The 16,235-nt window shown below is 37.1% G+C and overlaps 1 protein-coding gene across 1 annotated transcript in view; it reads left to right on the plus strand.

Annotated features, from left to right (window-relative positions):
* Positions 1-15,484, plus strand: part of TRAF5 (TNF receptor associated factor 5) — a 54,366-nt gene extending 38,882 nt beyond the window's left edge. The window contains 10 exon segments of the mRNA XM_044005222.1: positions 3,063-3,227; positions 4,358-4,371; positions 4,373-4,432; position 4,529; positions 5,913-5,964; positions 5,967-5,986; positions 8,839-8,931; positions 10,600-10,740; positions 12,140-12,308; positions 13,349-15,484. Coding sequence (XP_043861157.1) covers positions 3,063-3,227; positions 4,358-4,371; positions 4,373-4,432; position 4,529; positions 5,913-5,964; positions 5,967-5,986; positions 8,839-8,931; positions 10,600-10,740; positions 12,140-12,308; positions 13,349-13,926 — 1,293 coding nt within the window. The 3' untranslated portion in view covers positions 13,927-15,484.
* Positions 15,485-16,235: the final 751 nt, after the last annotated feature.

The following is a 16,235-nucleotide window of genomic DNA, read 5'->3' on the forward strand; positions in this document are numbered from 1 at the left end:
TGAGGAAACTGAGACAAGCAGGGTTAAGTGACTTGCCCAAGCACAGTGGATAGAGCACCAGTCCTGGAGTCAGGAGGACCTGAGTTCAAATCTGGCCTCAGACACTTACTAGCTGTGTGACCCTGGGCAAGTCACTTAACCCCAATTGCCTCGCCAAAAAAAAAAAAAAATGTGACTTGCCCAGAGTTGTATCTAAGGTCCAATTTGAACTCAGGAAAATAAGTCTTCCTCACTCCAGGCCCAACACTCTATGCACTATGCCAGCCAGCTGCCCTATCACTTCATTAGTGAGAATTATCCATAGTATAAGTTAATAAATTAGATATTTCTCATTTTTAACAACTTCTGGCCTAATCTAGATGTGGTGGCAAGTTATTATTGTCCCAATGAATGCATCTCCCAGAAACAGCTATTAAAGAAAAAGGAAGTAAGCCATTCCCTGCAATGAGATAAAGTACTGACAAAGGAACACAGTTTTATCACAGGCTAAGGATTACCCAGGGCAGTGATAACCAAAACCCAGCCCTTATTTAACTTACAAGACTGTGATAAAATTGTATTCCTCTGTCAATTTAATTGACTTTAATATAGCAAGAGCTGCTTTCCTTTTCTTCTTCTCTATTTTCCTTCTTGGGCATCTGACTGCGTTTTTTGATGATCCACTTGGCCCTGTGCCCTGTGGGACACAATTCACTAAAAGACCTAGTTTATTATCAGAGGTTGGGGGAGGAGGCAGGGAATATAGAATAAAAACAAGCTGCCCAGTGGGATGGTATGTCCTATTCTTGATCTCATATTCACCCACAAGTTTCTGTCTCCATGATACAGAACTCTGAATTTTTCTATCTGGCCACAATCTCCAATCTTTATATTTTACTAGTCCTAAATCTATTCTTTGTCCTTATCCCAAACTCTAGTCACTCTTCCCAGCTTCCCTACTCCATCATCTCTGTTCTCCTCACTTTCCTCCCTTTGAAATATTTTTATATGTAACAGCAAATCTCTATTACATATCGTTTATTTTTTTAAAGTGTCTTACAAATTCAACACATTATATCCAAGGCTACCTTGCTTGTACCTTCCTCTGAATTTTCTTTTGTTTTCTTCCATGCTTAAAAAAAATGTTTCACTGATGTTCTTTTCTTTCTTCTTTGGCATCACTATCATTTCTTTCCCATTTCTTCCTTACCACCAAAAAACGAAAAGGCATCTCTTGTAATAAACTTTAGCAAATAATAATAATAATAAATGAGCATACACATTGGCCATGTCTGAAAATATCTCATTCTACACCTCTAATCTATAACCTCTCTGCCCAAAAGAGGAAAGTATCCTTTATCTTGGGCCATCTGTAGTCATGTCTGGGTCATTGCATTGATTAGTTTTTCAAGTTTTTTTTTAAAGGTTTTTGTCCTTAGAATGTGGTAGTCACTGTATAAATTGTTCTCCAGGTGCTGCTGACTTTACTGTGTTATTTCTTACAGGTCTTCCTAGGTTTCTCTAAATTTGTCATTTCTAAGTAATGTTCCCCAGTTGATAGGTTCTCCCACTGTTTCCAATTCTTTGCTATAACAGAAAGTGCTGCTCTAGATTTTTTACATGAGTCTTTTCCTTTTTCCTCTAATCTCTTTGGAGCTATATGCCCAGTGGTGATATTGCTGGGTTAAATGGTTGTAGTTTTATGTCTTTTGAATATAGTTCCAAAATACTCTTCAGAATAGCTAGTTCATAGCTCCACCGACAGTGCAATCCTCAGCTGGTCTTCTCACAATGATCACTTTCTTTTTTCTTATCTTTGCCAATCTGAAGGATATTAGGTAGAACTTAGAGTTGTTTCAGTTTGTGTTTCTCTGATTAGTCATTTAGAGCATTTTTTTCACATGGTTGATGATGGCTCGCTTTTCTTCTTTTCACAACTACTTGTCCATACCTTCTACTTGTTTATCTACTGCGAATGGCCCTTGTTCTTAAATATCTGAATTACTTCCCTCTTTTCCTTTCTAACTTTAATTGCATTTTTTGTATTTGTGCAAAAACTTTTCAGGGCAGCTCGATGGTGCAGCGGAGAGAGTGCTGGGCCAGGGGTCAGGAAGACTCATCCTCCTGAGTTCAGATCCAGCCTCAGATACTTATTAACTAGAACTCTGGGCAAAGCCTTAGTTTCCTCATCTGGAAAATGAGCTGGAGAAGGAAATGGCAAACCACTCCCGTATCTTTGCCAAGAAAACTCCAAATGGGGTCACGAGAATAGAGAACAACTAAACAACAACAAAAAACTTTTAGAATCTGATATAATAGAAACTGTCTATTTTATCTTCTGTGCTTGTCTCTATGTCTTATTTAGTCAAGAACTCTTCCCCTGTATTTAATTATGAAAAATATCTCCTTTCCTGACACCTAGCACATTGCCTGGCACTTAGCAGATGATCAATAAATGCTTGAATTTAATTGAAATATAATTGAATAAAACTATCTATCTTTACATTTCTCTTCTTTCCTAATCCTCTGCTTCTCCAAAAGCAGTTTCTAGCTAAAGTAGCTCCCCTTTCTCCTTCTTCCCCCTGCTTACCTTCTTAGCAGAGACAGCTTACAGCTTTAAAATGGTAAAATTAGAAGGCAAATACAGTAGCTGCACATGCTGCAGTCATCACATTGTTAATATTTCCCATATGCCTTCTGTAGTTCCTTCTATAGAATTAGAGGTGGCTAGGTAACACAATGGATAGAGGATTGGGCCTGCAGTAAAGAAGACCTGAGTTCAAATCCAAACTCAAACACTAGCTGTGTGATTTTAGGCAAGGCAAGTCATTTAATCTGTCTGTCTCAATTTCCTTAAATGTAAAATGGGGGGGGGCAAAAATAACACTTTCTTCACAGGGTTGTTGTGAGGATAAAATGAGATAATATTGGTGAAGTACTTAGCACAGTAACTAGCACATTGTAGGTGCTTAAATAATGTTTCCCCCGATCCTTGCCCCTTTCCCCACTACGATGATCTTGTGTCTTCTCTCTATGCTGATGCTAATTGATTGAGAATACAGTCATATTAATATGTGTTTTAGGATCACCTTCTACAGTGTTTTTTTCAATCTGTGCAATGTTCTAATGAGTGCTGTCAGGAAAGAGTCCTTCGAAAAGATCTGAAAGACCACTTGGGCTTACATTGTCAGTTTCGAGAGGAAACATGTCCATATTGCAAAAAGGATATAATGGTAATCAATGTACAGGTAAGTCTTAATAATCTGAATAACTGTAATAGAACAGTTACTGTACAAAGGACATATTACTAAGCCCAAAACTTTTAGCTTTAAAAAAATCTACCACTCTTCCCCATGAGAAGTCCAAGGATTTCTTTCATGGTTTCCCTCCCCTCACCCTTCCCTTCCCTTGGCCCTAAATAAACTACTACCTTATTCTAACTAAAAAAAAAAAAAATCTACCACTCTGGGGGAAGCTAGGTGGTGCAGTGGATAGAGCACCCGCCCTGGAGTCTGGAGGACCTGAGTTCAAATCCGACCTCAGACACTCAACACTTATTAGCTGTGTGAACCTAGGCAAGTCACTTAACCCTAATTGCCTCACTAAAAAAAAACAAAAAACAACAAAAAAAAATCTACCACTCTGGGGTTATACTGATTTGCAGAATCAAAAGATTTCTGATACAGAAAGGCACCTAATATAGACTCCTCAGTTTCTTCCTGTGACCAAAAGATTATTCCTTCTTTGGATAAATGTATTTCAGTTCTAATTCACTTAGGAAGTAGAAGCATATGTCTGTGGTTATGGGCAATGGGACATAAATAGCAATGAGATATTAAATTTTTTGAACACACTATATAAGGTTTCAGCTAACAAATAGCCAGAGAAACAGGTCTTTTTTTCAGAATAGCTCTCGAAAACATCATCACTGATGTATTCCTCTGTGTCACTATGGCAATGTGGCTGAGAATTATATCACTTCCCAAAATGATAGCCCTGACCTAACCATCTCCTAAAGTTAAATGTCCTTTGTGGCATTGGCATTGTCTATCACTGAGGCCAATAATTCTGATTTTTAAAATTATAAAATAATTGGAAACATTCCTTTTCCTGTCTCATCAGATGATTTTGGAATAGTGTTTCTTTAAGATTTAGCAAAGGTATGAAATATTGGTTATTAATTTTTATTTAAGAATTGTCACAGTTCAGAAGAGACTACAGCATATACTCTTTAGTTTACAAGAGTTTTCACTGTAGAAAAAAAAGCCAGACAGATATTTATAAATATACACACTTATATACTTTCTAAGCCTTGATAAAAATAAAAGACAGGCCCTTAATATTTTGTTTTCCTTTCATCATTTATTCTGTTTTTTAGAATCACAGGAAAAATTTTGCCTGACTACCCTATATCTTGTCCCAATAACTGTTTACAGATTATCCAAGAATTAAGGTACTGTAAATACCTTTACTTGATATTATTTTATTATTATAAAAATACTGTTTGAATAGAATTATTAAAAACTTTTAGTAGTTTTCAGTACTGTAGAGTTGATAATACTAGAGATCTAAGGGTTATTGTTAGGACTTGTCTGCCTGCTTCTCTGGTGATTTTCCTCCCTTCTGTATTCCTACATATTCTCTTTTTTTTTTCACACGCCTTACCCCTGCAAGCCTCAGAACCAATTTTTTTTCCTCCTGTCACTCATCCAAATGTCTGTCTCTTCCTATGTCCTCTACCCAGCCCAAGCTTAGCCTCCCTAACTTTTATGTTATAGGGCATCTACTTCCATATTAACATGAATGTATGATCTTATCAATGTGGCAGTGCTTCCTCCATTGTTGTAACCCATTTAGACCATCTTATCCTATGGAAATTTTGTCTATGTATTCCCATAACTCTTCCATGGTAGTCGATTCACTGTGCAAGCTACCATCCTCAATACCTCTTAACGTTAGTTCAGCACACAGGCTGTCTGTGGTTATCCCTTGGCAGTCACCACATAACTGGATCACCTCCTTATCCTGCCATGCACCTCTCTGATGACATTCTCTTTACTGATTCTTAAGCAGTTAATCCTTTATATATTGCAACCTTTTCAACCCATCATGCATTTCTCCCCTGCTCTTTGGGTAATGAGCAATCTTGATTCCTCTGACAGTTTGGGTATGCCATGATTCCATGGCCATAAAACATTGCTAGAAGAAAACTTACATTAAAAATATGGGGCTCAGAAACCCTGTACTTCAACTAAATGTATCCTGCAACCATATCCATTCCTTCAGTTTCTCGAATTTTCTCACTTCTGGACATTTGTTCATGACATTTCCCTTGCCTGGAATGATTTCACTACCCAGCATAGGGGCTGGCACTTACTGCTTAACAGATTGATTGATTGGTCCTTTTATCTCCACCACCATACCCACCCTCCTTCTGCCATTGCTAATCAAAAATCAGCTCTTCATTCAGGACCTAGTGCACATCTCACTTCCTCCATTAAACTCTAGATACAGACTGTATCTTAGGCATGGCTTCATTCTAAAGTCCTACTCCTAATGTCATTAAGAAAGACCTTGAATTCTCAAAGGCTGTGTCCTTGTAGGTCCCATTAGCTAGTTCAGGCCTGGGTTACACTTAGATACCTTGAATCAATGGATGTTTCCTGTATGTGTGTGTTGTATCTTTCTGTTTGTTCAACAGAAATAACTAATCATGAATATGTACTACCATCTATAGATCTTATTTTCACATTGTCTTCCCTATCAGAATGAAAGCTCCTTCGGTGCAAGGACTGGTTTGACTTTTCTTTGTATTTCCAGCATGGAGCACAGAACTTGAAACATAGTAACTTGATAAATGCTTGTTAATTGAGTAACTGATTATAGTTGAATCAGTCATTTATTATCGTACTTGGGACTGTTTCTATTCACAGGTTGATGAGCATATTACTGTGTGTCCTGAGGTGGAACAGGAATGCCCCTACAAAATTACGGCTGTCCTGTAAAGGTATGACAATGAACGTTTTTTAATTTGGCCTTCCCTGCTCCCCTTTCCACTACTATGCACTTTATTTCAGTCTTATATTGTCCTTGATAGATTTTTGCATGCAGCCTAGAAACTGAGGTATCCATTTAAAGTTTTGGGAATATAACAGTGATGGTCATTCACAGTTTTGACTCCAACTCTTCAGTGTTTCTGAAATTTCTTGAGTTTCTTACACTAAATTGATCCTCATGTGTGAAATATAATTTTTCCCTGAAATATTTCTATTGTAAAATCAAATAAACAATTAATAAGATGTCAAATCATCGAAAATGTCAAGAATCACTGAAATGTAGCATGTGGAAGTCTTAGCCAGCAGTGCCTACTGCCTTTAAAAATTGTCCCCTTGATACAGCCCTAAACCTCTGGTTATGATGAAATGTTAGGGAAGGAATCAGATACAGAAAATAATTTCAGAAATTCCTTTTTGTTATAGCCTACTGCTCAGAATGTCAGCTCTAAAAGAGCCTGATTTATTTGAAGTTTGAATACAAATATTATGTTTGTTTTATTAGTAATATAGTTCTCAATTATGTATACTAATTAGAAGCACAGAGAAACTATAGATCATTCCTGTTTGATTGGAAATATATTGTGGGGTTTTGTGTTCAGTTAACTTGGGCTAAAATTTAAAATAGAGTGTACTTTATGTGCACACATTGGCCAGCTGATGAAAGAAGACTGTCCAGGTCCTCAGTACTACAAATTTGATTGATCTAATACACCAAGTAGATAAGGAATTTTTGGAGATAATGGCAAGTCGAATGCAGCTAGGTGTTATATAAAAGGCATGTGACCTCAAGGAAAAGGAAGAATCTTTAATTAGATATGCCATTAATGATCAGATCTTTTTATCTTTCCCTTTGGAGGACCTCCTAGTATCTTTTGAGACTGTCACATAATACTGTAGGTTCACATCATTTCAAAGTTGTAAGAGACTTTAGTAACCATTTAGCCCAATTCATACACTAAAAAGAGTCCTTGCTATACAGCATGTCCGACAAGTAGTGACCTGGCACTGGCTTGAAAACTTCCACTGAGGGGGAACTAACACTTCCTGAGGCAGTCCAATAAACCTTTGAATGGCTCTAAGTTGTAGGAAGTTTTCCTTACGAGCCTGAATTTTTTTCTTTGAAGTTTCAATCCATTACTCCTCTTTTGTTCTTCTGCAGTCAAAAATAACATGTATTCCCTCCTCTACCTGATAGCTTTTCTTCCTATTGATGAGAATGAGATCTAGATTGGAATTCTCTCTTGTTAACTCCTCTGCCTTTTAAAGGGACAAAATCATCATTAAGACAAGTCAAAAAGCTATTGGCTACTGTGTTTTGGGACATAGAGAAGTGATGATCTTTAGCAGGTATCTGGATAATTGAGGCAGCTAGGTGGCTCAGTGGATACAGCACTGGGCCTGGAGTTAGGGGATCTGAATTCAAAAGGTTAAGTAAGAGGGATGGACTTGGAGTCAGGAGAACCTGAGTTCAAATTCCTCCTCAGACACTCACTGTGTGTGACCCTGGGCAAATTATTTAACTTCTGTTTGTCTTAATCCACTGGAGAAGGAAATGGCAAACCACTTTAGTATCTTTAGACCAAGAAAACCTATAAGAGAGGTCATGAAGAGTAGAGACATGACTGAACTACTAATCAATCATTACTATGGCTTGTCTCTGTACCAGGCTTGTGATGTGTTTGCTAAACTCATCTACTTCCTCTTTTCTGTGCAAGTGTCTGTCTGTCTGTCCGTCTATCTATCTATCTATCCACAGATAATAAAATTTGCCTTTATATATGTCTCCAATGACATTCACACCAAATGATCTCCACCATCTTTTACCACCTTAGCAAACCATGCTTCCTATAGGATCTTCCAACTATCTTTTTTTCTTTTGAATATACTGTATCCATCCACATCTGCATTACAGTAATGTTTCTCACTCATAAAGTCTTACTGGATACCTATGAAATCAAATTTGCCTCTTGCTATTGGGACCCCAGTTTCACCTTCCTGTTGCCTAAACTGCATGTATCTAATAATGATATTTGAAGTCTTTCATTTTACCCTTTGTTTCCTATAAACCATGAACATCTGGGTATCTTGAATAGCTATTCTCTCCCTGTTACATTGTAGCATCTCTCTTGCGTCTGTATTTCAGGCCATGATCCAGAAATTGCAAATCACTATTTTCAGACACCATAGTCTTACCAGCTGTTTATGTCCCATTGCATACCTTTGCATTCCCTTAGCCTTCAGTGGAGCAGGCAGTGATTAAAAATACTACTAGTGTTGTTGTTGATATTTAACAAGATTTTATAATCTTTGGCAATACTTTTTAGGTTCTATCTAATTGCTAGTCATCTAAACTAGTCAGAAGTAGGTAATAGTCATCTCTTTTGACAAGGTCCCGGGATGTTCTCTGTCCTTACAAAGCCCACAGATGGATGCTGCAGTTCGCCCCAGCAGGAAGTCATGAAATCGCCGGGACTCTCCTCTTTTTCCTCAGATCCTAATTGGACAATATCCCATTTGACAGTCCTTGTGGATCTACCTCATCGTTCATTGGAGGATTAGCAGCTGTATCCTCCTTAAAGTACTGAAGAATGCTCCCCATTCTTCAGAAAGTTTCAAATTTGTTTTTTAGATTGTCATATAATCCTGGAACTGAAAGGGAACCCTGCCTTAAAGCAAGTAATTATACAAACTCTAGAAGAGAGCAGTGAAATCAAGGCTGTCCTTAATGAAAAATGTCCCCATTTTCCCATTTCTGAGGCATGCTTTTTGACTACTTGTCTTTTTCTTTATCTTTACTCCTAAGGACAAAAGGGTAAATCTTAAGGAACATGAGAATTCTGCCTTGAGAGAACACATGCTCCTGGTTTTAGAAAAGAATTCCAGATTAGAAGAACAGGTAAACTTGAAAGTATAATTTTAAAAATCTAAATAGGGTTTATCTTCCTTTTAAAAAGCCCTAAATATCTGTATTTTTCTGTACATCAATATATCAGCTAACTGGAAACAGATGTTTTTCTGTGAAGTAATTGTTCATACTTTAAAAGACTATTGACAAGGGGCAGCTAGATGGCGTAGTGGATAGAGCACCAGCCCTGGATTCAGGAGTACCTGAGTTCAAATCCGGCCTCAGACACTTAACACTTACTAGCTGTGTGACCCTGGGCAAGTCACTTAACCCCAATTGCCTCACCCACCCCCCAAAAAAAGACTATTGACAAATGCTTTTGTATCATGTCATCCTTACATATTATGAACCAAAACAAATAACAAGGGAGTACAATGGGTAAGAGCACTGAAGAAGTAAGGAGGACCTAATTTTAATCTTGACTCAGACAACTGTATGACTTTGAGCAAATCACTTACCCCCTCTCAGCCTCCGTTTTCCCATCTGTAAAAACTGAAATAAAAACAGCATGTATCTCAAAGTGTTATTGTAAGGATCAAATAAGGTAACCTATACGCAGCACTTTGCAAATCTTAAGGCACTACATAAATCCTAGCAATAACTAGCCAATACTAACACTGCCACTAGACAGTACTAACACTGCCAGCAAGGACAGCTAGAAAACTATGAAATTAGCAGATTTGGGGGGTCAGGTTTTAGTTTCTTCCCTTGAAAAGTTTACAGTTGGATACATACATGACAGGATTAACCAGGTTTAGTCCTGTTTCATGTCCATGAGGCTTCATCTTCCAAAATCAAGTAGAGGATCCTTCTTTATCTACAGGAAGGGAGAAGAATTTTTCCACCATGTATAAGCTTAGTATTACTATCTGATACAGCCTCAGACTAGCCATGTAAATCCCCACAAAATTAAATATGGCCTAAATGAAATCAGGTTATGAGCAATGATTAAAAACAAACTGCTGATAATATGGCATAAGAAGTGCTTTCTGTTTTCTAATTGCTTTGTGTACTTTGTGGGATAGTGGAAAAACCACTGAGCCTAGAATTAAAAGATCAGGTTTCAAGACCCAGCCCCATCCCCAACTACCTATATGCATTTGGACAGGTAATTTAACCTCTCTAACTCTCAGTTTTTCTGTCACTAAAATGGAGGTAACAGATAATGTTCTGCCTTCTTCACAAGATTGGGAAGATCAAGTGAAATTTATTTGAATTCACTTGTAAATTATAATACTACACAACATAAGGCATTATCATTATTGCATGCCCTGTCTAGCTATCTAGATTATAAACATTCTTGAGAAGTAGAGCTATGTCTTCTGCTTTTGTATTCTACAGAGCACCTAATATAGCAATTGTATATGTTAGAGAATGACTATTCCCTAAATACATCCAGAATGAATGAACAAACTTGGTATCAGTCTTATAATTCTTTAGTTTAATGCTCATACTACCAGAGGTACTATATTACCATATCATTGGTTAAATTTTAAAAAACGGATTTAAAAAAATTTTTTGAGATCTTATAGACTCTTAGGGAACCTTACTGCAAAACTGCCTTCCTCCTCCCCCCCACCCCGATGCTATACATTATTTTAACTTAATTATGTATTTTGAATGACCTGATTTTTTCTTTATTCTAATTTCTTTTATTAGATTTCTGACTTGCACAAGAACTTAGAATTAAAAGAAAGTAAAATTCAGCAGTTAAGTGAAACTGTGAAGAAATTTGAAAAGGAATTTAGGCAGTTTGTACAACTGTTTGGCAAAAATGGTAACTTGCTGGCAAGTACCCAGGTGAGATACTAACTAGCCTTCCATTCAAGATCAGTTTTTTTCCTCTCATTTACCTACCAAGTTTGGTAAAGCTATTATAATCTATTGGACCAATAATATTCTCTTGATCTCAGAGTCACTGCAAGGATACATAGTTTTGTGTTGTATAGTCAATAAAGTGAAGTTCATTCCTTTGGAAAGAAAGTGCTATAGTATTTCCCAAAACCCTAACATAAAACTTAAAATGACACTGAAATTTACAAATGTCAATAAATTATTAATGGACTCCCAATGTATAGTGGATTTAAGTCTAAGTGTAGTCCATGCACTGGGCAGAAAGGACTATTTCCACAGGGTACAGATGATGACAGTATGTTTGGCTAGGCAGGAAAAGGCACCCCTAGGTTTTATTTCTTCATCTATTAACAAGGGAATTTGGATCTATCTGATCTCAAAGCAGAGATAGTGAGGTTTAAATGAGATGTGAGTGGATGCAAAGCACTTTGCAAACCTTAAAGTGTGATATAAGTGCAAGTCCTTAAGCCCACAGTCTGGTGATGACTTCATTCCCTGAATCTTCTTCTGCACTTCTGCTAAACTCAAGCAAGTATATAGGGATATACAGAGGTGTGATAATAAATGCTTAATAACACGGCTTTCTAGAAAATACTTTTTTTACAAAAGTATTCACATACACTTGACTTTATAGACAATCAACAAAACAAAAATCATGATTTATTTGTAGAACTGAAAGATACCTGGGAAATCAGGGTGTGCTGGAGCCAGCTCACCCCTCTGTCCAAGATTTTTTTTTTTATCTCTAAATACTGTGATACATTTGTCTTAGTTTCTATCTCTTCTTGGCACTGTTATGGGTGGAGTAGAAGTATGGAGTGGGTGTGGGAGGGAAGGAAGGGTAGAGGGTTACTTTGGATATCATGAATATCAATGAATTATGAATGTTTCATTTATCATTATAAGATATTGAGTATTTTTGAAGATTAAACAAAATCGTTTACATATAAAACTAAATTTAGCTGATCTGCCAGACAGAAGGTGCATGGTATAATGAAAACAGTGTTAGATTTGAGTTCAAGCTCAAATAGTTACAAACCTTGTCCTTATGGGAAAGTAATTTAACCTTTGCTCTTTAATATCCTCTTCTACAAATGGGAATATTCCTATTATCTACCTAACCCTCTGAATTGATGTAAAGAACAAATGATATTACATATCCATATCTATACATACATATGTACAAATGTATGTATGTACATTATTTTGTAGAAAGGGATACTTCTGTGGGATGTAGATGATAGCAGTAAATCTATCCAGGGAAATGGAATATATCTGGAATATTGACTGAAATCTCCCTTTTCTCACTCTCTTTCAAATTTTATGAACCTTGTTATGCTGGAAGGTTCTTGCCAGTCACATTGATAAATCTGCTTGGTTGGAAACACAAGTAAGAGAGTTATTAGAGGTGGCTAACAGGCAGCAAAACAAATATGATCTAAGACCTCTGATGAATACAATTGATACTATAAAGCAGAAGATCACTCTGCTGGAAACCTATGACCAGAGATTGGGTATGTTTGATGTTTATTTTTTGCTTTTGGTTGGTTTGGAAATTAAGACCAAATCACTGTGAATTTATGAAACAGAGACATTTAAGTGGTAGAACAGATATGAAATTGAAAAGATGCACATTTGACTCTTGCCTTAGACTAGTTAATATAATCCTGGGCTTCTCTCAGACTCAATTTCCTTAACAATAAAATGGGGATAATAGCACCTGCCTCCTAAGGTAATTTTGAGTATCAAATAATATACCTAAAACATACTGCAAACCTCAAAACACTATATAAATGGTAGTTATTAGAAACAGTTAAAAACAAGAACCCAGACAAGACAAATTGAAAACTGTCCCCAACTATGATTAGAAGCAAAATGTATAAGATGTATGGCATCTGACGTTCAAGAAACTGAGTGATATTCTTTTCTCTTTTTTGGTGGGGCAATGAGGGTTAAGTGACTTGCCCAGGGTCACACAGCTAGTAAGTGTCAAGTGTCTGAAGTTGGATTTGAACTCAGGTCCTCCTGAATCCAGGGCCAGTGCTTTATCCACTGTGCCATGTAGTTGCCCTGCAATATTCTAAAAAGTAAGATCTCTATAGTTGGCCAACACAGATCTAGAGAAGGCCAACTGATGAAAAAATAGGAGTCAGAAACGAGAGAATAAAATGAGTGGTAGGTGGCAAATACCCATATAAAGAATAAAAACAAATGGTTGCCTTGGTTTTTTATACAAAATTTTGGGCAATCACCCCACTCAGGCTGTGCTGATTGAATCTTGAGCACAATGCTCTCAATCCCCAGCTTTCTATAGCCCAGAGAATAAGCAGAAGTTTTTTGTTTTGTTTGTTTTGTTTTTGTTTATTTTTTAAATAACAAGTTTGGCCAGGGAGCCATTGAAAAGTCACTGAACTTAAATTATCCCCTTGTGGTCTCTGTATGCAGAGAGGTCATGTTCATTGTGTTAAATTTTAGCATCAGATAACTACATTTTGGATGAATTCTAATGGCAGCTTTGTCTAAAGGGAAATTTGGCACTCTTTTCTCTTTGTAGTCACTTTGGAAGGCCAAACTAACAGACATGATGCCCACATTAACATCCATAAAGCCCAGCTGAATAAAAATGAAGAGCGATTTAAAATGTTAGAGAGCACTTGTTATAATGGCAAATTGATATGGAAGGTGACAGACTACAAGATGAAAAAAAGAGAGGCAACAGAAGGACGCACAGTGTCCATATTCAGCCAACCTTTCTACACCAGCCGCTGTGGCTACCGACTCTGTGCAAGAGCTTACTTGAATGGGGATGGCTCAGGGAAAGGGACACACTTATCACTGTATTTCGTGGTAATGAAAGGGGAATTCGACTCATTGTTGCAATGGCCTTTCAAGCAGAGGGTTACCATGATGCTTTTGGACCAGAGTGGAAAAAAGAACCACATTACAGAGATCTTCAAGGCTGACCCCAATAGCAGCAGCTTTAAAAGGCCTGATGGAGAGATGAACATTGCATCTGGCTGTCCTCGATTTGTGGCACATTCCACTCTGGAGAACACCAAGAACACCTACATCAAAGAAGATACACTATTTATGAAAGTAGTTGTAGATTTATCTGACCTTGAGGACCTGTAAAAAGTACCCCGATTTATTGTGCCTATGATGAGAGAAGCTCTTGGGTTCACAACAGTGACAATCAGACAACTGCCAGAGTGAGCTGTATTTCAACCCATTACCAGGGTGCGTTTAGGTTTTTTTCTCTTAATATTTAAAAGCTATATAAAAGTGCCAAAGTTCTAACTTGTCTTTTCTTCTCAATAGGCAGAATGTATGCCCTATTTTGATTGTTAGAACATTTACTCTATTCTATTTCATATTGTGATATAACTTCTGATGTGCATACCTTTCTATCCAATTAGATTGTGGGTTCCTTGAGGGCAGGAACTTTTGTATCTTTAGTACCCACAAAGGTGTGTCTTGTTATGTTTTTGGATGGTGTTACTCATGATGACGATATGGTAAAAATATGTCTCCAGACCTGACATTGCAACTGAAGAAATGCCTGTCATGACAAGTTACTCTTATTTTGGAAATGAGTGATTTTACTACAAGACTAAGATACCCAACTAGGACCAGACCCTTTTGGCCAATGTGCTAATAAACCTGTGATTACTTGGGCTGTTTTTAAATGTTTATGAAGCTCTTCAGTAATCTGTAAGCATAGTAGTTTAAACCTACTGGAAGTAAGGTAAATGGATTGAACATTTGCCTTTTCTTCCCAGACTAGAGCAAAAAAATGCTGAAAGGCACAACAATAGGGTGATAGGAAGGTATCCAGCTAATATTCAGCCCCATACAAGGAACAGGATGTTACTACCTTTAGTTGGAGGTTAAGAATCTATGGGTTAGGGGCAGCTAGATGGCGCAGTGGTTAAAGCACCGGCCCTGACTTCAGGAGTACCTGAGTTCAAATCCGGCCTGAGACACTTGACACTTACTAGCTGTGTGACCCTGGGCAAGTCACTTAACCCCCATTGCCTGAAAAAAAAAAAAAAAAGAATCTATGGGTTAGTAGGATGAGAAACACTTTGAAACTTCCAATAAATTACCTGGGAGACAGGGATACTTATATATAACGAAGAAAATAGTGAAGATAAGGATGGTCTGGTCATATGAACAAAAGCCAGGGATAATCAGTGGTTCACAGTTCATGTGCCCCATTGGTATCATCACAGTGTCAAGAGAAAGCCAGGGTGACCCCCAGCATATTGAGTGGATTCTTGGTGGTGAACTTAGGGGCGGACATGGACAGGAGTATGACAGGATAGTAAGGCTTGGATAGATTGTGTGCCCCAATAGGTGAGATCACAGATCCATTTGAGTATTGTTGAAGAAAATACAATGAGGAAATTCCAAAAGGGCTTTAAAATGAAAGATCAGTTTCATTTGGGCACTGAAATTGATTTTAAAAATAGTATACATATCAAATACTGATTTTAAAAAGTGATATATTTTTTAAGAGGACTGTGGAATTCAAAGCGTGGTGTAACGGATATTATACTTGACTTAGGGTCAGGAAAGTCTGGGTTCAGATCCCAACTCTTAACATTTATTAGCTATTCGACCATAGGCACGTCATTTATTTATTATTTTTTTTTGGTGAGGCAATTGGGGTTAAGTGACTTGCCCAGGGTCACACAGCTAGTAAGTCTCAAGTGTCTGAGGCCAGATTTGAACTCAGGTCCTCCTGAGTCCAGGGCCAGTGCTCTATCCACTGTGTCACCTAGTTGCCCCCACATCATTTAATCTTTATGAGCTTCAGTTTCCCCATCTGCAAAATGGGAATAACTGCTGTAGCTACCTCATAGGCTTGTTGGGAGGTTAGAATAATATATAACAAGTGTTTGGCATACTTTGAGATGCTATATAGATGTCAGTTATTATTATATGAAAATGAGCATAATATGAGTGCATAAAACTTATTTGCATCATCCTTAATTGTTTCAGACATATTATTGATAGGAACTTTGTGGAAAATGGAAAAGATAAAGTTCTCATGCACATGTATAGTTCTAAGAATGGATACAAATCCAGACATAGTAGAAAGAGTATTTATTTGTTCTGCCAAAGAATTATACTTTGGCTGACTACAATGTTCACTATAACCTTATTATCATATAGAATTATTTTCTTATACTATTTAAAAACCTGGTTTTATAAATGCATGCAAAGGATAATATTGCATGTAAAAGATAGCTTCTCCATGTTAGATGGTAAATAGCTCAGTGATATAAAGGTAATAATGGCCTACCAAATAATAACTGCAGTGTCAACTTAAAAAAATCCCAACTATGTAAATATCTTCTGAGACTGATGGAAACCATAATCACTTCCTATAAAACATTAAGATGTTGAAGAGTTGTAAAGCAGTTATTTTTCAGAAG

The sequence above is a fragment of the Dromiciops gliroides genome, chromosome 4 (assembly GCF_019393635.1).
Source record: "Dromiciops gliroides isolate mDroGli1 chromosome 4, mDroGli1.pri, whole genome shotgun sequence".
Taxonomy (NCBI): Eukaryota; Metazoa; Chordata; class Mammalia; order Microbiotheria; family Microbiotheriidae; genus Dromiciops; species Dromiciops gliroides.